Source organism: Capra hircus, chromosome 12, assembly GCF_001704415.2.
Source record: "Capra hircus breed San Clemente chromosome 12, ASM170441v1, whole genome shotgun sequence".
Taxonomy (NCBI): Eukaryota; Metazoa; Chordata; class Mammalia; order Artiodactyla; family Bovidae; genus Capra; species Capra hircus.
The window spans coordinates 8,506,117-8,530,715 of NC_030819.1; the positions used below are offsets into that span (position 1 = coordinate 8,506,117).

At 42.1% G+C, this 24,599-nt stretch overlaps 1 protein-coding gene across 2 annotated transcripts in view; it reads left to right on the top strand.

The window, feature by feature from the left end:
* Positions 1-24,599, top strand: part of NALCN (sodium leak channel, non-selective) — a 302,346-nt gene that overhangs the window by 87,336 nt on the left and 190,411 nt on the right. For both annotated transcript variants that reach the window (XM_018056384.1, XM_018056385.1), the window contains 3 exons: positions 4,650-4,792; positions 4,919-5,023; positions 12,714-12,800. In XM_018056384.1, coding sequence (XP_017911873.1) covers positions 4,650-4,792; positions 4,919-5,023; positions 12,714-12,800 — 335 coding nt within the window. The remainder of the gene's footprint in view (positions 1-4,649; positions 4,793-4,918; positions 5,024-12,713; positions 12,801-24,599) is intronic.

Here is a 24,599-nt window from a genome sequence, read left to right on the forward strand (position 1 = left end):
ATAGAAACTTTATGTTTATCGTAACACAAATAACTATTTTTAGTGAAAATCATATGTTATTGATATTTATCACATTTATTGTTAATTATATTTGGTCAATATCACTCAGATGTCTTTCTTCCATCCCACTTAGACTTGAATCAGATTTTAACATGCCACTGAAAAAAAAAAAAGTAAGTCAGATGATCTCATTCCAGTCTTGGTTGGTCTTTTGTACTTGTGTTTATTTACCAGTTCAGTTTTATTCAAAAATGAAACAGGGAGTTTCCTGGTGGTCTGGTGGTGAGTATTCAGCACTTCCATTGCTGTGTGGCTGGCTGTTGTTCAGTTGCTAAGTTGTGTCCGACTCTGCGACTCCATGGACTACAGCATGCCAGGCTCTCCTGTCCTCCACTATATCCCAAAGTTTGCTCAAATTCATGTCAGTTGAGTCGGTGATGCCATCTGCTTCATCCTCTGCCACTGCCCTCTCCTTTTGCCTTCAATCTTTCCCAGCATCAGGGTCTTTTCCAGTAAGTCAGCTCTTCACAACAAGTGGCCAAAGTATTAGAGCTTCAGCATCAGTCCTTCCAATGAATACTCACTGCTATGGCTCAGGTTCAGTCCCTGGTTGGAGAACTGAGATTTTGCAAGCTCGTGGCATGGCCAAAATATAAAGATAAAACAAATATTTTTTTTAATTAAAAAAAAAAAAAAAGAAATTCTAACTATTGTGGCTCTTTTGAGGTAGACAGACCAACCTTACCTTAAAGTTCATTCTTATTTCCCTTGCCTATGCTTGATAATGCAGAAATGTGAAAGTTCCCCCAAATGCGAAGACAAGAAAGCCTCAGTATTTCCTCCAAATACTTGGTTCTAATTTTGGACTATTGTGAAATTCTAATGTCATAACTGTCAACTCCCTAAGAATTACATGAAGTCTTGCCCTTTTGGCCTTGATTTCTTTTGAATGTACTTTCCAATAGATCTTTCAAAAGTGGGTGATGAAGCTCACACACTCTGGAAGAAACCACATTTCTTCCACATGATATGTTTTGCTTGCTTTTGGAGAAAATTGCAAAAGCTACGAAGTAACATTTATCCCGTGTGTTAGTGGTGACCCACAGACGCCTTCACGGGCAGAGCCTGAGGCCCAGGAGGGCAACACGGGTTAGAAGAGCGGACGATTTGAATGCTAAGGAAGGTCGCTGCATGCTCACTGTGGCTCAGCACAGTTTTCTTCTGTTTTTTAATCAACTAATGGAAAATAAATTTCCCCCGAGCTCTTTTGATCTCAAATCTCTGCTCTTCAAAGGCAGGGGCGTGACAGTCGTGACCTCTGCTCTGCTGCTCTAAGCTCTAGCCTCTGTGGAAATTGCCCAGCTCCAGAGGCAGGGAGTGTTTTCATTGGCCTGTGGGCTCAGCATCCTTGGAACTGTTCTCCTTAACGCCTAAACTTTCCTGCCCGTGTCAGCATCAGTCTTGTCAACACTTCTTTTCCATTTGTGAATCCTGTAGTTAAAGCTTTCAACTCCCCTTTTCTGGAAGGATTCTATATTTAGCACTTGGGCGTTTAGAAATTCTCTCTCTGAAGAAATACATTTCAAGTACGAATCTTTATGACTTATAACAAAGTTTAACTTAGAAAATATACGTAAATATACAGATGCTTTTTTTTTATGGCCTTTGATCTCATCTCAAAGCTTTAGTGGTGCGAATGGTGAGGTAACTGATAAAGTGGTTTAACTAGTGAGGCAAGGTTGTACCAAATGTGTACTTTTTTCCTTTTAATCCTTGTTACTTATTTGTCCCCATTTGCTGCTACACTTTTCTGCTGTTCTGGGTGCTTTGGAATTCGCTGATGCTCTGATTCTTCTTCCTGCACGCACAGACCCAGAGAGGCTGTCAGGCGTCAGCCGATGTTAGTAACCTCTGTCTTAATTTGGACATTTGGTTGTACGCGCCTTCTAGTTTTCAATTTCTGGGTCATGAGCCCACGTATGGGTGGATATTGGTTCTATGTCCTTTAATAATTTAATTCATTTCTAGCAGTGGAATTTGTTGAGGTGAAAATGTTTACCTATGTTATATTTGTCTTACTGTCTTTCAGTTTTATAGATGGGAAAACCAAGGTACAGAAAGGGTAGCAGGAGAGAGAATTAATTGCCTCACAAACATGCAGGTCCCCGTTCCAGAACGACTGGGTTAATTCAAGTTCCCCCTACGTATTCTCTGTGCCTTAGACAGATTCCCTATACTTTATGTGCTTTCTCGCTCCCATCTTCAAAACAGGGACATAATGACAGGTACTCGTAATGCCGTGAGGATTAAATACTGACTTTCCTCTTAATCATACAAAAATCATCCAAAAATCTGCCCACATATTGTTCCCTTGCCCTTCTTTGCATTGTTAGGAGTATTTTCAATGAGAGAATTCTCCCTGAAAATACAAAGTCCTATTTAGTGATTTACTACCTTATGTTTTGGTGTTCAGTAAACACCATGGAAACCAAAGATGGGCTCCATTACATCAATTTTTGGTTACTTTAGTTCATCCTATGAGAACATGATTTCAAGTGAAACCCAGTTTTCCAATTTACTTCATTTCACTTAAAGCTATAGCACCTAAAAGTGTTAAACCCCAAGTGGCAAGTGTATATGGTACACATCCTTTCTTTATTATATATTTACTTGACTTGAATGCTAGTTTTTATTATCCACATTGTTACAGCAGATGCTATAGCCTAAAATTATTTCATTGCTAGAGATATTAAATTGCCCTGGCTTGACTCAGAAACAACTTTATCAAAATCCCAAGAATAACACTATTGGTACTACGTATAAAATAGACAGCTAATGAGAACCTTAGTTCTCTGAATGTTGAGCTTTAAGCCAACTTTTTCACTCTCCTCTTTCACTTTCATCAAGAGGCTCTATAGTTCTTCTTCACTTTCTGCCATAAGGGTGGTGTCATCTGCATATCTGAGGTTATTGATATTTCTCCCAGCAATCTTGATTCCAGCTTGTGCTTCCTCCAGCCAGGCATTTCTCATGATGTATTCTGCATATAAGTTAAATAAGCAGGGTGACAATATACAGCCTTGACATACTCCTTTTCCTATTTGGAACCAGTCTGTTGTTCCATATCCAGTTCTAACTGTTGTTTCCTGACCTGCATACAGATTTCTCAAGAGGCAGGTCAGGTGGTCTGGTATGCCCATCTCTTGAAGAATTTTCCACAGTTTATTGTGATCCACACAGTCAAAAGGCTTTGGCATAGTCAAGAAAGCAGAAATAGATGTTTTTCTAGAACTCTCTTGCTTTTTCGATGATCCAGCAGATGTTGGCAATTTGATCTCTGGTTGCTCTGCCTTTTCTAAAACCAGCTTGAACATCTGGAAGTTCACGGTTCACATATTGCTGAAGCCTGGCTTGGAGAATTTTGAGCATTACTTTACTAGCATGTGAGATGAGTGCAATTGTGCAGTAGTTTGAGCATCCTTTGACATTGCCTTTCTTTGGGATTGGAATGAAAACTGCCCTTTTCCAGTCCTGTGGCCACTGCTGAGTTTTCCATATTTGCTGGCATATTGAGTGCAGCACTTTCACAGCGTCATCTTTGAGGATTTGAAATGGCTCAACCGGAATTCCATCACCTCCACTAGCTTTGTGGCATCTGGTCCCATCACTTCATGGCAGATAGATGGGGAAACAGTGGCTGACTTTATTTTTCTGGTCTCCAAAATCACTGCAGATGGTGATTGCAGCAATGAAATTAAAAGACGCTTACTCCTTGGAAGGAAAGTTATGACCAACCTAGACAGCATATTAAAAAGGAGAGACATTACTTTTCCAACAAAGGTCCATCTCTAGTTAAGGCTATGGTTTTTCCAGTAGTCATGTATGGATGTGAGATTTGGACTATAAAAAAGCTGAGTGCTGAAGCATTAAGGCTTTTGAACTGTGGTGTTGGAGGAGACTCTTGAGAATCCCTTGGACTGCAAGGAGATCCACAGTCCACCCTAAAGGAAATCAGTCCTGGGTGTTCATTGGAAGACTGATGTTGAAGCTGAAACTCCAGTACTTTGGCCACCTGATGCGAAGAGCTAACTCAGTGGAAAAGATCCTGATGCTGGGAAAGATTGAGGGCAGGAGGAGAAGGGGACGACAGAGGATGAGATGGTTGGATGGCATCATCAACTCCATGGACATGGGTTTGGGTGGACTCTGGGTGCTGGTGATGCACAGGGAGGCCTGGCATGCTGCAGTTCATGGGTTCTCAAAGAATCGGACAGGACTGAGCAACTGAACTGAACTGAATGAGAACCTACTGTGTAGCACAGGGGACTGTATTCAAGACTCTAAGGTGACCTAACTGGGAAGGAAATCCAAAAAGAAAGAGGAGATATATGTATAGGAATAGCTGATTCACTTTGCTGAACAGTAGAAACGGTTAATAACACAACGTTGTAAAGCAGTGTTACTGCAAGTAAAAAGAGAAATCCTTAGGAACAAGAACAATAAAACGTTGCATGTGATTTGAGTCCCTTTAGAAGCGCTTTTGTCATTGATAAAATGATCATGGATAAATATTGTTTTTCTGAAAAATGTCTTCTCATTTCAAAGTCCACCCCAACTCAGCCAGCCTCCCCCTCCCTCTGTCTGGGCAGGAACCAGCATCTTCACTGTGTACGAGGCCGCTTCCCAGGAAGGCTGGGTGTTCCTCATGTACCGAGCCATCGACAGCTTTCCCCGCTGGCGTTCCTACTTCTACTTCATCACCCTGATCTTCTTCCTGGCCTGGCTCGTTAAGGTACTCGCGCAGTTCCTCCTCATCAGGTCTATGTTTTCCGACAGTTTCTGCAGATCTTTTGGTTTTGATGGTCCTCCCTCCCTCTTGCCCAGCCTTTGGTAAATGTGGTCTCTCGTTTTCTTGCAGAACGTGTTCATCGCTGTCATCATAGAAACGTTTGCGGAAATCAGGGTGCAGTTTCAACAGATGTGGGGGTCGAGAAGCAGCACCACTTCCACAGCCACCACACAGGTACCTACTGGGGTGATGACGTCACTCGGAGATGATGCCATCGTTCACTCGAACTGGGCATGTCCCTCCACACCACCCTTGGGAATTGATGGAACTTGAGAAACCCCTCTTATCATGGGCTTTGGCGGCCAGACTTACTGAGGGAGCTGCTTAAACTTATAGATGCAAAGACCCAAACCCAGAAGAACCAAATCAGACCCTGGGGGTGATGGCACCTATGTTTTTAACAGTTCCAGGGGTACGTTTGATACACAACCAGGCTTATCATCACATTTATTAGGTACTTTTGACTTGATTCTGCCTTCACATGTCCTCAAAGGGCTTGCAGATAAAATACAGCAACTGGACAGACTTCCCTGGTGGTCCAGTGGCTAGGATTTAATACTCCCAATGCAGGGGGTCCAGGTTCATTCCCTGGTCAGAGAACTAGATACATGTTACATCTAAGAATTTGCATGCTGCAGCTAAGACTTGGCACAGCCAAAGGGAAAAATACAAGTGTAGCAACTGTAGAATTTCCCATTTTTATAAATATCCATATATTTGCAAACCAATATAATGGCCCGTATGTAAAGGATTAGAATTGCTGACTAGAAAATTTATTTCATTCAGAACGAAGCAATCATAATAGAATAAATTATGAAAAAGACCCCTCAATTCAAATGCTTGCCTCTGAATTTTGAGGAATTACTGAATGTTCAGAAGGTTTCCCCTGTGCTTCTAAGAAATTGGAAGTGACCGTGCTATATAAAAATAGCATGGTGTTTATTACATAAAAGGGTAATTCAGATAAAATTCTTTGTTTTTATTTTTGGCTTTGTTTTGTGTATTTGTTTATTTGATTAGAAAGGAAGAATAGATTTATAAATATCTTTTTCTGGTATGAATCTTTATAAAAAAAAGAAAGAAAATAAAAATTCCTAAATTGAGGATGAAATGCTTTTATGCCTCATAACTATTAACTTAACATTAAATTTTAAGATAAGTTTAAGCTTGTGAATATAAATACAGGTCTACTAAGACAAAGATGTCTCTTAAAGATTCAAGGTAAAAATTTTACTTTGAAAATCTCCAAATTGAACTTTTAATAATTGTATAATTATTACTTTAAATAATATTTTATTTTTAAAAATAATTATATTTGTGGCTATGTATTAAAATTTTAAAGAAAAGAATTCAGGATAGTGGCTCACTGGGGTGGAGATGGGGCAGAAGAGGAATAAAATTAAGGAGAAGTGCAAAAGTAACAAAAATAATAGAATAATTATGTGTAACAGCTAACAGCAAAAATGCTATTAAACATGCTCATCTTTGGAAAAGCCTTATACAGCATCTTTGTAATTTTGTGAAAGTTCGAATAGTCTAACCAATTCCTTATAGATGAAATAGTATTAATATTTTTCAGTTTTGTCAAACTGCTATTCAAACTTCCATGAAAGATTTTTATAGGTATCACCTGGGTTATATCACAGATGGCATGTAGGAAAACATTCAACGAGTCCGCCACATATTTCTGCTCTCATTTTGTTAAATGAACTATGAGAAATTATACAGGACCAAGTGCATTGCTGGCTTGTCTTTTAAGTAGAGTGACACCCTCATGAAGGTGTGTTTTCCAGAACAGACTTTGAGAATGAAGTGTAATATACAGTTATGAACTCCACACAGAATCCACATTTGATATTCCCAAGGACCTAAAACGTCCTTCAAACCACATAATGCTCATTAAGTAACTCTTACTTGTCAAACCACAGCTGGAAAAGTGGTGTTTGGAAATGCCAAATCAGCCAGCAGTTTTCCCAGAAAGTGAAATGTGGAGGGACTGTGAACACAGTTGTACAAAATTGCTTGGATGCAAAATTGCCCTTAATCAGGAGGCATAAGCCAGTAATTTAGAGGTAATGCGTCTAGGTATTCGACAGAGGTAATCACACGGACAATTGTGAAAAACCTTCATTAAGAAAAACGCTGTGGCTGAGGACCCGGTTGCTAGGCAACCGAAAGCTCCTGCAGCAGCCTCTCTGGTAAACCACCACTTGGGGTGCCTGGCAACAGGCCACAGGCCCCGCCCAGCCCCTCCCCAGCCCCTCAGCAAGTGATCCAGATGCTTTTGTATGTGTGGAAGGGAGAGATGTCATCTGCTATGATTCTATTACATTTGTAAAATCTGACAAAACTTTGTGCCTAAGGACCTCCCATTAGCTGGTTTAAAACACTAAATCGGAAGTTTAATTCTAATAAAGCAGATGGGCTTTCAGGAAATAAAATGAAAATGGTTGTGTATTGTGAAGCACACAGCCTTTCTGAAATGAAGCCAGTTCTCACCTTCCTCTAGCATGTAGGTCGTCTGCAGCTGTTCTCTGTAAGGCATCCTCATACAAGGGTGAAGAGCATCCCAGGCCTGGTGGACTCAGTGATGTTTCTAAGTCCCTGGACTTTCCCAGGTCTGTGTTTGTAGAAAGGGAAATTATACACATTAACAGGATAAAGTAGGGGCTTTCCAACATCTTAAGAGGTTCGATGGGAATTGGCTGTGATACAGGCTGTTCAGAGGCAAACGAGAATTAGCGATGAGAATGTTTTCTTTAAAATAACAAAGCAACTTCCCTCCAAGTCACAGCACAGAAACAAATTACAGAAAAATTAATGCCAACGGTCTTGTGGAGACCATAATAGAGCAGGACGCAGGAAAACAAAGGGCAAATAATGTGGAAATTTTCGGATTAGTAATCAGTAGTTTGCCTGAACTCCGATGGGGAGGGGTGTCTCTGGCACCTCTAGTTATTAGACACGGATCACTGTTGCTACTTGCTCAGTTATGTGTTGGGCTAAAGTGCAAGAGATTCATACATCCAGGAAGCCATTGTCCCCTGTGTCAGCCCACAGTATCGGGGCTGACGCCATGCCACAGGTCCGTAGCAGGTGTTGGCCCAGAATTGGATATCGGGATGGGCTGATGTACTAGTGGACCATGTCCTGAGCACCACATATCCCCAGTCCAGAGTTGCATGCCCATCCTTAAACACTTCATCTCGGATATCTGTTGCCAGTCACAAGGTCCTCTGATTTAGGCTGGTTCATGGTAGGGACGAGCTTAGAACCGAAAGAACTACCAAACTGTAGGGCCCCGAAAGGCTATGTTGTATGTGATGAGAGACACAAAACAGCCTCTGCCTTTCAAAACACACCCAACTTTTATATACAAAGCATGGCCCAGTAAGATCATATTGGAAAACTGAAGTCGCTCAGGCATGTCTGACTCTTTGCAACCCCATGGACCATAGCATACCAGTCTCCTCTGTCCATGGGATTTTCCAGGCAAGGGTACTCGAGTGGGTTGCCATTTCCTTCTCCAGAGGATCTTACTGACCCAGGGATCGAACCCGGGTCTCCCATATTGCAGGCAGACGCTTTACCATCTGAGCCACCAGGGAAGCCACAAGGTCACAAGGTCACATAAATAAATATTCTTACTGTCTAAAGACAGCAATCATTCCTGGGTCTGTCATTGTCTCTGACTTGCTGTTTTCTGAAGAAGATGGAAGATTGATAAGGATGGAGTTGATTCAAGGACACAGGGATTCTTCCTCCTTTGTAGGTCCGTGAGCATTCTCAGAATATGGGTTCCTCCATACCTGAACAACTTCTGTGTAAATATGTAGCTCAGATTAAAAGGCTGAAAGGCATAGACGAAAAGGCATGTGATCAAAAATGAAAAGAAGTTCTCTATAAAAAGACTTTGTACCACATTATGTTCCAAGACAACACTTTAGTAAAAATGTGTTTACTGCGTTCTAAGACCATTGGTTTCCACATGAATATACATCATTAAAATATGTGAGAAAGCAATTTAGTGAAAGCAGTTTCTGGGAAGGGCTATTGTTGGAGGTACAATAGTGAGCTCCTTCTAATAAGAAACTATAGTCATGGAATAATACATTCATCACAGGAAGCCATAAATGAGAATTGTGTTTTGTAACCCTGAGTCATGGAATATATTATTTAATAACAAAATCAAGTCAAGTGTCTACCCTCATTTTGTGTGATAATGACTATTCCTTTTTTTATAAGATGATTGGTTTTGAAAGAATCCAAAGAGCATGTGAATTTCAAAATAAATTTTGAATTTTCTTTTCATTAACAAATGTGTATATATGTCTTGGGTTTGGAATTGTAGTTCAGTTGCTAGTGATTATTCCTGTTACCAAGATTCATTCTCTTCCACCTACCATTAAATAATCTGTTATTGTTGTTGCTGCTGCTGATATTCTACCTAAACTAGAACACGCCCCAAAGCAAATTTCTTAGCTAAATCAAGTGGCACTTTATAAGACCCTAGCAAACAGTTGCAAACAGATAAGCATGAGATGATTCTCAAGACTGAAATCTCCATGGATCCCCATGCGATTGTACCAAGAGCAGAGTGCTCATTGGTAATATTCCATTGATTCATACACTGCCACAGTAAATCACAACATGGACTGCCCTGTTGACTTTCAAGCCATCTTATCTAATTTTCATGATTATGTTGTGAAGTGGGTACCGTTATTGTCTCTGCTTTGCAGATTAAAAAAGGCAAGGATTGGAAAGTTAATTATTTGATCCAGTATTACGTACCTGGCGCATGGTGGAACTGGCACTCAAAACCAGCTTCCTCGGCCTTAAGGGTCTTTATTTTTTCCCCACTCAGTTTTGCCCACCGAGATCCTACCTCCTTTTAATTTAGTCAATACAGCCCCTGCTGTCAATGCACTATCTTTTTTTCTGGCATCTCTTCTCTTAAAAAAACAAAAAGTTTTCTTGTTGGATGAAAGGTGGAGAAGAGGCTACTTTCATACATTATTACTAAGACTGTAAATTGGAGCATCCTTTTTACAAAACAGTTTGGCAGTATGTATCAGAAGCCTTAAAAACATATGAACTATTTGACAAAGAGATCGCACTTCTAGTAATTTATCCTAAAAAAATTCTGAATAATGCTCAAAGATATACATTTGAGAATGTTTATGGAAGCACTTTGGTTAAAAAAAAAAAAAGAGAGAGAGACAGAGAGGGAGAAGATTAACTCTAGCCATAAATTATTGATTTTAAATTATAAAATTAGAATAAATGAACACCACTAAGTCATGACTGAACTTTATTGATATGGAAATATTCAAATAACATATTAATGCAATAGAAAGGTCTCGTGTTTGTATGTACATGTGTGTGGGCAAAATACCGGGAAGGTTAACTCTAAAATGTTAGGGGTGGTTGTCTCTGGAGAATGTGTTTACAATTTTTTTACAGCTCATACATATTTTGAAGATTTAATAGTAAGCCTGCATTAATATAATTTGAGGGGAACATTTTATGTCTTTACAATGAACCAACTCATTGAAAATTCAAACTGAAGCCACTTGTGTTGTTAGTTTCAGCCACAAGGGACAAAAAGCCTCAAAAAGTGGCTCATGTAAAATAGAGTTCCTTTCTCTCTCACGTAAAGTTGGAGTATGTCATTCAAGGGTTGTATGGTTGTCTGTGTTCTATAGATACAGAGTCCTTCCACCTTTTTGCTCCACCTTTCAAAACTTCCATTTCCAAAATTGCCTCCTAGTCTAAAATGGCTGCTGTAGTGCTAACCCTTACATCAATATTCCAGTGAGCAGGAAGGGAAAAAACAGAAAGTTTCGGCTTGCATTTCATGGACAGTGTATAATTACATGATTCAAGATAAGCTTCAAAAATGAAAAAAGAATTAGTTCTTCTTCTTTTTTTTCTTTTGATGGTCATAAAATTTTCTTGCTTTGGAAGACAAGGAGAACAGATATGGAGTGACAACTGGCAGTCCCTGCCATACTCCCCTAGGAGCTTCAGTTCCATAGGATTTGTGGCCCTGGATAACACACTGTTGTTACATGTGTACCTCATGTGGCTACTGTTATATTAACCAAGCTAGATGTTGTGTATTCAGAGAACCAATGAGAAATTGACCATATTTGCATTTTCTTCACTTTATATCATACAAAAAAGTGACCTTGAGAGAACACTTTCACTAAAAATTGATTCATTTGATTTTGGTTGACTGGAAAAAAAAAAATAATTTAACACGGAAAATTAGTCTGCTGCTGATGAAAGCAGATGTGTGCCCCAGGGATTTTTTTGCCCCCCTGATAAGAGAAGAGAATGCTTATACAGAGAGTTCCCACCTAGTGACTGGCAGGATCGCTTTTGTCTTTTCTTCTTCAAAGGAGACTTCCAGACATTTGACACGTATTTTAAAAGGCTCTTATACATGTTTGCATGTCACCCAATGTATGTATTCTGAGAATGAGCCTATTTGTGATGCCTGTGCTTGATTCTGTCACTAAGCATACCTTTTAAGATTCATTCTAAAGGGAATCAAAATCCTGTAAATGGACAGCAGAAAAAAATCATTTGTAATTGGGACCTTGAATCAGAGAACCTTTGTGTAAAGGTATACCTCCACTTTGTCATTTTTAAAATACATATATGAGGACTTTCATGGCAGGTCAGTGGTTAAGACTAAGTGCTTCCACTGCAGGGGGCCTGGGTTTGATCCCTGGTGGGAGATCTACAATCCTGCATGCCTCATGGGGAAAAAAAAAAAATGATCTACTACCTCTGTTACCAGGGGTTTGAAGTTATAAATCCTAGGTAATGGGATCTTGCCACCATCTCATATTTCCATCAGTAATTACCCTTATGATCACAGGGTCAGAGTAACAGGAAGGCATGAATATGGCAAAGAAAGTGTTTACGTGTGTGAAATAGTGAACTCGGACAGGAATGAAACAGTGAGTGCTTGTAGTTGTGACTTTTCTTAAAAAATAAAGAGCCGTAATTCCCCACCCTATTCCACCACTCTCGCACATGCCCGCTTAAGGAACTGAAAAGAAAATATATAGTAGTGGGAAAATACTTATAAGTGGTAAATGCCTTCCAGCTTAGTGCATTATTGATAGATAACTAAATTTTGAGGTATCCAGCAAGTTCAATGACTGTCAAATTTTAGTATCCTGTACAATCCTGAATTTCATCATGTATGTCTTTTAAGATTAAAAAAAAAACTACTTCTTCCCTTCATAAATGTGTACATAAAGTTTTTGCTGAGCAGATTGGTTGTGGCCTATGTAAACTGATTTCACAAAGACTTTTAAGTGCTTTGTCATTCTCCTACCATTAAAACAGCCCTCCTCTCTTCCTCTAGGCTACATGCACATTTCTTATTTATCCTGAGAATGTTTTTCTTTTGGTTCAGTGAGAACTGTCCATTAAATAAAGATAAAAATTTGCCATTTTTTGTTAAAGCAGGTCATGCTTTGGTATTCTAATTATCATTTTCTCTGAGATCTAATATATAATAACCAACATAATGGGAATAAGATACCTACTGTAAAGTCTTACGGAGAAGAATATTTGAGTAATTCTATGCAGAGCATATTCAAGGCAGAAAGGACCGGGTACATAGCAAGTGCTCAATTAATGCAAGCCATTATCCTTACTATTATTATGCACTCAAGTTTGCAGTGTTAAAATGAACATCACTGGAGTGACTCATGCTGTAAATATAAAAGTGTAAGAAGACAAATCTTTGATAACATAAAAATGTAAAAAGCTGGAGTCAAAGTTAGAGTTCTCGATGTTCCCTTGGAAGTGTTTCTGACTCATCTCCCTCTTTGTCTTGAAGATGTTTCATGAAGATGCTGCTGGCGGGTGGCAGCTGGTAGCCGTGGACGTCAACAAGCCCCAGGGACGCGCCCCAGCCTGCCTCCAGGTGCGGAACAATGCCATTTCTAAAACTCACCCCACAAAAGTCTTTGACTTATTTTATACAGGGAAACCCATAGCACTCCAAGCTCTAGACCTGCCCAAGTTTGTGGGCAGTATTTTGCTCCATCCTGTACCCCCAGGACCTAGCATCTCTTTAGATACACACTAGGGATTTGGTAACTTTCCAGTGAATGCATGCACACAGGTAATAGACCAGTGGTACTGAATCAATGAGGAATTTTGTTGTCTCACTGAATCTTATAAAACTTTTCTTCTGCAAAGGCCTGAGTTATCTGGGGGGAAGGGGCAGTCAAGATCATATTTCGCTTATGTGGGTGCCTCACCGTGTTCCTGGGAAGGAACTATGTGTAACATACAGTCTGCCCTTCTTTGCCTCTAAGCTTTCTAAGCAATGTGATGTGAGAAGGGTGGGTCGGAAAGATCCCTGGAGAAGGGCATGGCAACCCACTCCAGTATTCTTGCTTGGAGAATTCCACGGGCAGAGGAGCCTGGCAGGCTACAGTCCACGGGGTAGCAAAGAGTTGGACACGACTGAGCGACTAACGCGCTTTCACCCATAATATGGGGAAGGGTTTATTACCTGCTCCAGGGTGAGAACACATCTTCTGTCTTTCCTCTGGGTCTTTCTCCAGGTGGGATCCGGTACATTTCAAGGATTGACAATTAAGAAGAAAAATACTGTCCTCTGGACCATTACTGTAGGCTTTACTTATATGGCAGTTTAATCACAAATTTATTTTTGTTTCTATCCATTAAAAGGACAGATCAGAAAAAGAGGAATGGTTTATGAAGAATATCGATACTATTAAATACCATCCTGCACTTCTCTTTCTGTCGTATATTTGATGGTGGCAGTGCTGCAAATAATTCAGTTTATATTCCCCCGTGGCTCAGTTGGTAAAGAATCTCCACAGCGCAGGAGACCTGGGTTCAATCCCTGGGTCGGGAAGACCCCCTGGAGAAGGAAATGGCAGCCCACTTTGGAACTCTTGCCTGGAGAATCCCATGGACAGAGAAGCCTGGCGGGCTACAGTCCATGGGGTCTCAAGAGTCAGCCACGACTTGGCTTCTAAACCACCATAACTACCGCTACTACTGCTATTACTACGGTAATAACAATAATAACAACCACTGTAGTAACAGCAGCTTCTTGCCTAAAGAGTACTTTCACTTACAAGATTCATCAATCCACCAGCTGATATTTACTGACACAAAGATAGTCCTGAACAAGACGAGCATGGCCCCTCTCTTCATGGAGCTTACAGGGTCCTACAGGGAGTGAGGAGAAAAACCAGCATTGAATTATGCTCAGTCATGTCCCACTCTTTGGGGCCCCATGGACTCCAGCCCTCCAGACTTCTCTGTCCATGGAATTTTCCAGGCAAGAATACTAAAATGGGTAGCCATGCCTTTCTCCAAGGCGTCTTCCGGACCCGGGCATCGAACTCGCATCTCGTATGTCTCCTGTATTGACAGAGTCTTTGCCACTAGCGCCACCTGGGAAGGCACAGCATTGAGCTAGCAATCCCAGGAATGATGGGTTCTGAAGAAGTAGCGGGGCGTGCTGTGGGCCCAGGTCATTTGCAGTCCTTGCTCCTCGGACTCAATGGATGTCGCAGTGTTTAAACCAAGACCAAGGGAATGGGGCAGGGAATGACTAATGGTGAGGCCAGTACAGCCCCGTGCTGTGGAAAGATTGGCATCACCTGCTGGCCTCCACAGAGGAGGAAGTGGAGACCCAGATCGCCGCCTGAGTCCCTTGACCTCAACCAACATGGAGACGCCAGGTCTCTTGCCTAGCCTTTTGGTTCCCTGTCCCATGCTCTCTCCTCTGAGAGAAAGGTGCCAAGGAAAACACTAATTTGTAACAGAAATAAACAATCGGCCTGCTAGGAAAGCCAAATCAGTGTCTTCTGTGCCCCAGAGGCATCGCTTTAAAGTCTAGTCAGTGTGTGTTAATGGATGCCTCAAGGCTGCCGTCTGGAATCGGGAGGCCCAGCCTCTGCACTGCGAAGATTTGAGCGGGCAAGAGTTAGCGGGCAAGGAGGTGTGGTGGGGGTTACGGCACTGATCAGCAAGGTCGGTGGAGGAGGGGACGGACCTCAGACCAGCCAGGCGTGGGTGTGGCACTGGGGAGACAGGAGACAGCCCTGGGTGGGTGTTGCGGCACGCCTGGTAAATTGTATGAATGTTGTGGTTTGAGACAACGGAGAATGAAGGCAGACACTTCGGGATGAGGCTCCCTTCAGCTCAGCATCCCGCATGGGGTCCTGATCAGGTCCCATGTTTGGTCCAGGAGGAGCCGATTTGAAAGAATACGAATGAAAAGCGTGATGGCCCGGGGGTCACCTGTTTATATCGGGCATGATGAGACTGTGACTAAAGAGAAAGAGCACACTTCTACTTCCGGGTGAAAAATGAATGAATTCTTAATTCACTTATTAAAGAGAAAGAAAAATAAGTCAAGAATAAGTATTGAAGGTACAATGGTTGTGAAACACTCGGCCTTTACTAATGATTATCGTCGTCCAAAACTAGGAAACAGGAAATTTTCCATCTGATCCACCCACTCACTCACTGCCCCACCCCTGCTCCATCCTGCCTGGAATGTCTTTCTGTCTGTCTTTCCCCACTTCCCTGCACTCTGCTGAGAGGCTCGTTGTCTGGGGTCACCCCTTTTCCTGCCTTAGGTCCTGGTTACGGGAACAAGATGACTGGACGTGATGGGGAATGTGAATAAGCCAAACCCCATTCCTGATTTCCTTTCATTTTTAATATTTTTTCTCCTTTAGTTTTTATTAATGTTGAATAAAAATTATTTTTACAGCTGACCTTTTTTTAAAAATTGAGATGTGATTTGGATAGCTATAAAATTCACCAATTTAAAATGCATGATTCAGTGGCCTTTAGTACATTGAAAGAGTTGTGTAACCATATATACGTCAGTTGATTTTTGACAGGGTACCAAAACTATTCAATAGGGGAAAAAATAGTTTTTTCAACTAATAGTACTAGGACAACTGAATATCCACATGCGGAGGAATGAATTTGGACCCCTGTCTGATACACAAAAATTAATTGAGTGGATCACAGATCGAAATGTAGGAATAAAACTGTAAAACTCATGACACTAACAAACAAGTAAAAGTAGCCCTCAGATGATGAGAGAAAATATTTGCGAATCTGTTTCTGTTTGTGCTGCGACGGTCTCCAGCACAGGACCACTCACGCAACCTCTCAGCCTGCCTCCCAGCTGCAGACGTCCTTACTTCGTTCTATGACGTAATACCCAAGACAGCATCTTTCCTATGATGTAATACTCAGGACAGCACCTTTCCCGAGGGCGAACAAACCACCCCGTTGTAGCCTCTTAGAGAATAGGTTTTGAAGGTGGAGCTATTTCAACTATGCTACTTAGCATATAACCTTGAGCGTATTTCTGTACATGGTGGGTAATACGTCCTCCTTGGCTGGTGAAAAATTCAATGAGTATGTATGTTCTAGTCAAGAATTGTTTGGTTGCAAGGATCAGACCATATGGTCTCAGGGAGCGCTTACTGTGAGTATAGCCAGGCCTGCCAGGGGACTACGCTTACACGATTTCTCATCTTTGTTTCTGTTCGTGCATTTGTTTCTATTTTCTCACCGCAAAGACTAGCTTCCTTTTTTTTTTTTTTTTTAATGCTTATTGCCCCAATATGGCAGATTATGACGGCATTTAGTAACCTCCTGTTTAAGGGTTTCAAAGACTCACCTGGGGACTTCCCAGGGGATCCAGGGACTGAAACTCTGTGCTTCCAATGCAGGGGGCCCAGGTTCAATCCCTGGTCAGGGAACTAAATCCAACATGCAACAGCTTAGACCCGGTGCAGTCAAAGAAATAATAAATCTTAAAAAAAAAAAAAAAAAAAAAACAGAGACTCACCAGAAAACATCCAAAGGGGAGTCATAAGCTGGGAGAAATTTTATCCAAACAGGGAGATTGGCCAGATGTAGGAGGTCATGGGAATTGAATACAAGCAGCTGGTTCATTTAAGCAAAGCACAGGGCTTTCCTGGGGCTTCCCAGGTGACTCAGTGGTAGGCGTGAGTTCGATCCCTAGGTCGGAAGATCCCCTGGAGAAGGGCCTGGCCACCCACTGTAGTATTCTTGCCTGGAGAATCCCATGGACAGAAGAGCCTGGAAGTCTACAGTCCATAGGGTCACAAAGAATCGGACACAACAGAAGTGACTTAGCATGGCTGCGTGCATGGAGGCAATAACGTAATTCTTCTATGTGGTGTGGCCAAAACCATTTAGAAATTTTCTTTAAGTGTGCCTTTCAGTGTGAGTCTCAGAAATGTGAAAAGTTATAATGGACTCTTTGCATATCAAACAGTCACTTAGCTGTTTAAACTCGATTTTAGCATCAGCGACGACCGCCCTGAAGAAGTAACCCTAATGCATGATAAATAGAATGCAGCTAAATTGGAACTTCATTCCTAGGCGGCTGCTGTGACTAGCCATTTTTCTCCCACCTCTCAGGTGGGAGTTTTCACCTCCTGACAGTTTGACAGATGCGGCTGCACCATTGTGAGCCTTCTTGCAACACACACCCAGTGATCTGTTATCTTGAAGAAAGTCAGTGACAAGAAAATGAAAGTACGCCTGAGACCTAGCCTGCCCGAGCTCAGTTTCTCTCCGGTAACACCCCCTCATGTGCCTCCTTCTATAAAGAACAGAGATGATAGGCTTTTAGCATAAGTAGGTCAAATTGCAGCAAAATTGTTACTATGATGTTTTAATGCTTTTTGAGGAAATTTCCATTGAAGGTGAAGATCGGAGGAGGGGTAGATTGTATGATATGTGTATTTAGAGAGAGAAAGAAACATCCTGGACGCTTTGATTTTTCTTTTTTTGGCCTTGCCACTCGGCATGCAGGATCTTAGTTCCCCAGCCAGGGGTCGAACCTGTGCCCCTGGCAGTGGAAGCCCAGAGTCTTAACTACTGGATTGCCAGGGAAGACCCCTTCCGTTCAGTTCAGTCACTCAATCGTGTCCAACTCTTCAGGACCCCATGGACTGCAGTATGCCAGGCTTCCCTGTCCATCACCAACTCCCAGAGCTTACCGAAACTCATGTCCATCAAGTCGGTGATGCCATCCAACCATCTCATCCTCTGTCGTCCCCTTCTCTTCCTGCCTTCAATCTTGCCCAACATCAGGGTCTTTTCCATTGAGTTGGCCCTTTACCTCAGGTGGCCAAAATATTGGAACTTCAGCTTCAGCATCAATCCTTCCAGTGAATATTCAGGACTGATTTCCATTAGGATGGGTTGGTTTGATCCCCTTAGAAGACCCCTTAGGTGTTCCTTAAATATCTGTCTTCTTAATGAAACTTTCCATGAATTGGCAGATAATTCCAAGAACTGACTGAGCCCAGGAGAATGTAGGTTCCATCTGCAAGCAGTCCTCTTCCACCTTACAGTCCCATGTGGGAAGACCTGCCACAGTGTGTGGGTTGCAGTGGGCTGCTCAGTCCATAGAGATGGCTGTTGTTATCCTTAGTATACAGTTCTTTCCTAACTCTTTCACTTTGAGTGTTCTATTCAGTTCCAGGAAGTCAGCTCTTATGACCCAGGTAGTCCAGTGACATCACAGCCTTCCCTTCTCGCTTGCCCTGCCCTCCGACTGTTAGAAGTGTAAATCTCAGTGTCCAGCAGACACGTGCCCAGGTGTTCTCATGGACACATCACCACTCACCCTGCCCACCCCTCCCCATATAGAAACCAGGCTTTTCCTGCAACTCCAGAAACCTCTACACCAACTTGTAATGCACTGCTCGTGGTCCTCCCCAAATCTGACCGGTTTGTAAGTCTGTCATTAGTTCAGTCTTTTGCATTTCTCCGAATCATTCCTTCCATCCCATGCTAAGGTCCTTGCCCTGAAAATCAGATGATAGCTTCCTCGGTGCAGTGACCTCTGACTCCTTGATTATATTCGGTCAGTTTCTCTCTGCTTCCAGCTGTTTCCACTGTAGCTTTCACATGATAATCAGTGAGCAGATATTGCGAGGGGGGTTATATGTGGATGTGCCCATGAGTGTGCCCTCATGCAGAAAAGCGCACAATCTCACACACAGCAGACACAAATTCTTACTCTCCCCTTAAGCAGCTGTCAGCGATCCCTCCCCAAAACACATGCACCCACACACACACCTTCATCTTTATTTATTTTTTTATTATTATTATTTTATTTTCTGTCTGCTCCACTCACTATGTCAGATCTTAGTTCCCCGACCAGGGATCGAACCTACACTCCATCCATTGGAAGGTGAAGTCTTAATCACTGGACCACCAAGGAAGTCCCTCCTCCTCATTTTTCTAACGGCAGAACAGAAAACGGGCTTCCCTGGCGGCTCAGCTGGTGAAGAATCTGCCTGCAATGAGGGAGACCTGGGTTTGATCCCTGGGTTGGGAAGATCCCCTGGAGAAGGGAAAGGCTACCTGCTTCAGTATTCTGGCCTGGAGAATTCCATGGACTTATAGTCCATGGGGTCTCAAAGAGTCGGACACGACTGAACAACTTTCCCTTTCGGAGCATAAAACAGCTGGCTTGGAGAAATCTCTTATTGGGGGCTGCGGGGGGTGAACGGAAGAAAAAATTCTATAAAAGCACAGCATGAGAATTAAGAACAGGAAGAAAAAAACAGCTAAAGGCAGTACAGCGCAAGATGTAAGAAGGTAGCTAAGACTTTAGTCGAAACAGACGTACATGCATAGTCACCTGTGTGGTCTTGAAACCAGTATGGCCAAATAAACTAAGGAGAGGCCTCTACTGTGTACAGCTTCAGTTGTAAATATGCCATACATAGATATTTAAATATATATTGCATTCTATATATATTCAATATATATGCATTTCAAATAGTAATTATACTCAGAATAGATACCAGCAGACTAACAAAAAATAAAATGAAATTATTAGTGCTATTTTTTAATTTATTCACCTACCTTACTGTGTTTAAATGGTTTTTTTGTCTTTGATTTTTGAGCCTCATTGGAAGAAAGAAATATTCAGATCATCTTAAAATTATTTGTTTCAGAGGATCACAAACTAAATTCCTGTATCATTGTATATGTTCATCTTCTCGTTCAAGTAAGTCCTATACGAATGTCTAACAGATAGTCTTGGAAGACAAATTTCCATCAAATATTTGTGGCATTGTCACCTTTGGAAAAATGAGGGGTACTTTGTTCTTACAGGTCTTGATTTCTGGGGTTAAATATGCAGCTTCTTTAAACTGTCATCCAGAGTTTGAAATTGCCATGTATTTTCTCAGTGTTCAACACAATTGCTACCATCCTAGAGTCTGGAAAAGCAGCATGACTCTCTCCCTGCCCTAAGGCTGATGACAGGTTTGGACAGTTTAAAAAACTTCAGTCATTTTGTACTTGCTGTATTTCTGGTATGTTTTTTCCAAACCTGCAAATTTCTTAAATACTTGAAGGTTTTCAAAGTGAGTCTTCTACTTTGAGATACTATATAGCTTAAATTTTTTAATTGATTTCTGCATTCATCAAATGTAACAACCTAACTCTTTTATGACATTGGGTATTGAGTTATTTGAGAAAAACACCTAATCAACTTCATTTTTGAGTTTGTGATTTCCCTCTTGAATTTAAAACAAAGGTTTCATATTCACCTGCCCACTATTGAAAACTAAAATAAAAAGAAACATATAAAAATAAATTTCAAGTGATTCCGTATGTAGACATTTTAATTAGCTTTGGAATGTCAATTGGTAGACAAACCAAGGGAACATTTCATGCAAAGATGGGCTTGATAAAGGACAGAAATGGAATGGACCTAAAAGAAGCAGAAGATATTAAGAAGAGATGGCAAGAATATACAGTTCTTTTTTGTACAGAAGAACTGTACGAAAAAGAGCTTCATGACCCAGATAACCGTGATGGTGTGATCACTCACCTAGAGCCAGACATCCTGGAATGTGAAGTCAAGTGGGCCTTAGAAAGCATCACTACAAACAAAGCTAGTGGACGTGATGGAATTCCAGTTGAGCCATTTCAAATCCTGAAAGATGATGCTGTGAAAGTGCTGCACTCAAAATGCCAGCAAATTTGGAAAACTCAGCAGTGGCCACAGGACTGGAAAAGGGCAGTTTTCATTCCAATCCCAAAGAAAGGCAATGCCAAAGAATGCTCAAACTGCCACACAATTGCACTCATCTCACATGCTAGTAAAGTAATGCTTAAATTCTTCAAGCCAGGCTACGTGAACCATGAACTTCCAGATGTTCAAGCTGGTTTTAGAAAAGGCAGAGGAACCAGAGATCAAATTGCCAACATCTGCTGGATCATTGAAAAAGCAAGAGAGTTCCAGAAAAACATCTATTTCTGCTTTCTTGACTATGCCAAAGCCTTTGACTGTGTGGATCACAAGAAACTGTGGAAAATTCTGAAAGAGTTGGGAATACCAGACCACCTGACCTGCCTCTTGAGAAACCTATATGCAGGTCAGGAAGCAACAGTTAGAACTGGACATGGAACCACAGCCTGGTTCCAAATAGGAAAAGGAGTACGTCAAGGCTGTATATTGTCACCCTACTTATTTAACTTACATGCAGAGTACATCATGAGAAACGCTGGGTTGGAGGAAGCACAAGCTGGAATCAAGATTGCTGGGAGAAATATCAATAACCTCAGATATGCAGATGACACCACTCTTATGGCAGAAAGTGAAGAGGAACTAAAAAGCCTCTTGATGAAAGTGAAAGAAGAGAGTTGAAAAGGTTGGCTTAAAGCTCAGCATTCAGAAAACGAAGATCATGGCATCTGGTCCCATCACTTCATGGGAAATAGATGGGAAAACAGTGGAAACAGTGTCAGACTTTATTTTTTTGGGCTCCAAAATCACTGCAGATGGTGACTGCAGCCATGAAATTAAAAGGCAGTTACTCCTTGGAAAGAAAGTTATGAGCAACCTAGATAGCATATTCAAAAGCAGAGATATTACTTTGCCAACAAAGGTCCATCTAGTCAAGGCTATGGTTTTTCCAGTAGTCATGTATGGATGTGAGAGTTGGACTGTGAAGAAAGCTGAGCGCCAAAGAATTGATGCTTTTGAACTGTGGTGTTGGAGAAGACTCTTGAGAGTCCCTTGGACTGCAAGGAGATCCAGCCAGTCCATCCTAAAGGAGATCTGTCCTGGGTGTTCACTGGAAGGACTGATGCTGAAGCTGAAACTCCAATACTTTGGCCACCTCATGCGAAGAATTGACTGATTGGAAAAGACTGTGATGCTGGGAGGAATTGAGGGCAGGAGGAGAAGGGTTCGACAGAGGATGAGATGGCTGGATGGCATCACCGACTTGATGGACATGAGTCTGGGTGAACTCCTGGAGTTGGTGATGGACAGGGAGGCCTGGCGTGCTGTAATTCATGGAGTCGCAAAGAGTTGGACATGACTGAGCGACTGAACTGGAACTGAAGTGGAATGTCAATTAAAGTGTCTTTGAAGATCTTAAAACCATCATGGTTTTAAGTGTCCCATCTAGTGTCTGTTGTTAAGACCCTCAACTTTTCACTGAAGTATTCATGAGGACAAGCAGCAACGCCCCATAATTCTGATCTAAGCACCTTTTGTCACAGTCCATTCAGTAACTGTTTGGTCAGCGCAGCTGTAGTGGGAAACGTAGGTAATGTTAGCGCCTGTACTCTGGCATTGCACTTGTCCTTGACTGCAAGTCAGAAACAGAGGACCCTGAAGCGGGGAGGCCCAGGTAACAAATATCCTGCTGCTGCTGCTGCTGCTAAGTCACTTCAGTGGTGTCCAACTCTGTGTGACCCCATACATGGCAGCTCACCAGGCTCCCCTGTCCCTGGAATTCTCCAGGCAAGAACACTGGAGTGGGTTGCCATTTCCTTTTCCAATGCATGAAAGTGAAAAGTGAAAGGGAAGTCGTTCAGTCGTGTCTGACTCTTCGCAACCCCATGGACCACAGCCTACCAGGCTCCTCCGTCCATGGGATTACAGATATACTGACAGAGGCTCATTTCCACGCTGTGAGTGCTCCTGCATGGCCCAGAGATGCTCGGTCCCTTCGTGGGAGGCCACCTGTGGATTTCCTTCTGCCCTCTCATTCTCCAAGGACATGCCTGGGGCAGGCAGAAGGGAAAGGCAGAGTTTCTAAGGATAGCTATTGGTTCTGTTTTTAATATTGCTATACAAAATGGGTGTATGCTCAGTTGCATCCAACTCTTTGCAACCCCGTGAACTGTATAGCCCACCAGGCTCCTCTCTCCATGGAACTCTCCAGGCAAGAATAGTGGGTGGGTTGCGACTCCCTTCTCCAGGGGATCTGCCTGACCCAGGGACTGAACTTGCGTCCCCTGCATGCTTTACCACTGTGCCACCTGGGAGGCCCATTGCATAAAGATATTTCCTGTTTCACACAAATCCTCTGTATTGGACAGAACTATTTTGTATATTGATTATAAAAGCAGCAACTATCCAGATGTCTTCTAAGGAGGGGGAGGGGAAGACACAGCGCTTGCAAACAGGAGATTTAGTTTAGGCTTTGTGCGTTTGCTCTTGTCCTTAGTCTCATGGCTCATATGCAGGATGGTTTCTGAGAATTCCACCTTGTAACTTACATTGTTCTCCAAATATGTTTATTTTGAAACCTAACTAAAACACAGCTTGTAGTAGCTGGCTGAGACAGTGTTTAGTGCGTGAAATTTGTTTACCAGGGTAGGATATTTTATTCATTCAAGCAGCGATTTAAAGAAAGATTTGAGGACTTCCCTGGTGGCTCAGCGGTAAAGAATCCTCCTGTCAGGCAGGAGACATGGGTTCAATCCTTGATCAGGGAAGATCACACGTGCCACAGAGCAACTAAGGCCGTGTTCCACAATTATTGAGTCTGTGCTCTACAATAAGAGCACTTCTCCCCCTGCAGTGCGAAGCCAGGGCATTGCAGCTGGAGAGGACCTCCTGCTCGCTGCAACTAGGGAAAAGCTCAAGCAACAAGGGAGACCCAGCCCAGCCAGAAATAAATAAGTAAAATTATGTTTTTTAAAAACCTGGAGTCTTTAAAAACAAAAGAAAGGTTTGAGTTTTGAGCTGTACTATTGTGACCTCCTAGGCCACTGTTTTGATTTGTTAGACGTCTGCCTACAGAGTCTTCAGAATGTTTAAGGCACTATTCTATCGGAAAGCTTACTGAACAAATGAATAGGAAGAACTCTTATGGAATCCTTAAGCATTCATGCCACTAAAAATGAGACAACTTAAGACCTTTTTGAAAATCTATAAATTTCCCTGATCCCTCTCAAGATCAGTTATCTCTTTCACTTGGTTTCTCCTTTATATCTTCTTACCTTCCCCATAGGGCTTCTCTGGTGACGCTAATGGTAGAGTACCCACCTGCCAGTGCAGAAGACATGAGAAACTCAGGTTCAGTCCCTGGGTTGGGAAGATCCCCTGGAGGGGGGCATGGCAACCCACTCCAGAATTCTTGCCTGGAGAATCTCATGGACAGAGGAACTTGACAGGCTACAGTCCACGGGGTCGCAAAGAGTCAGACACGACTGAGCGAATAAGCACACACGCACCTTCCCCATAAGCAACTGACTGTATCTCTACCTTTAAATACCTAGAGTGTTTTCAAATACAGCAGTAATAATAAGTATTGTGGACTGTAAGATGCCTGCTCCTACATCTACACCGTTTAGACTCCAGCCTGTTTAGACTCTATGCCAATCAGCCTCATTTATATTCATG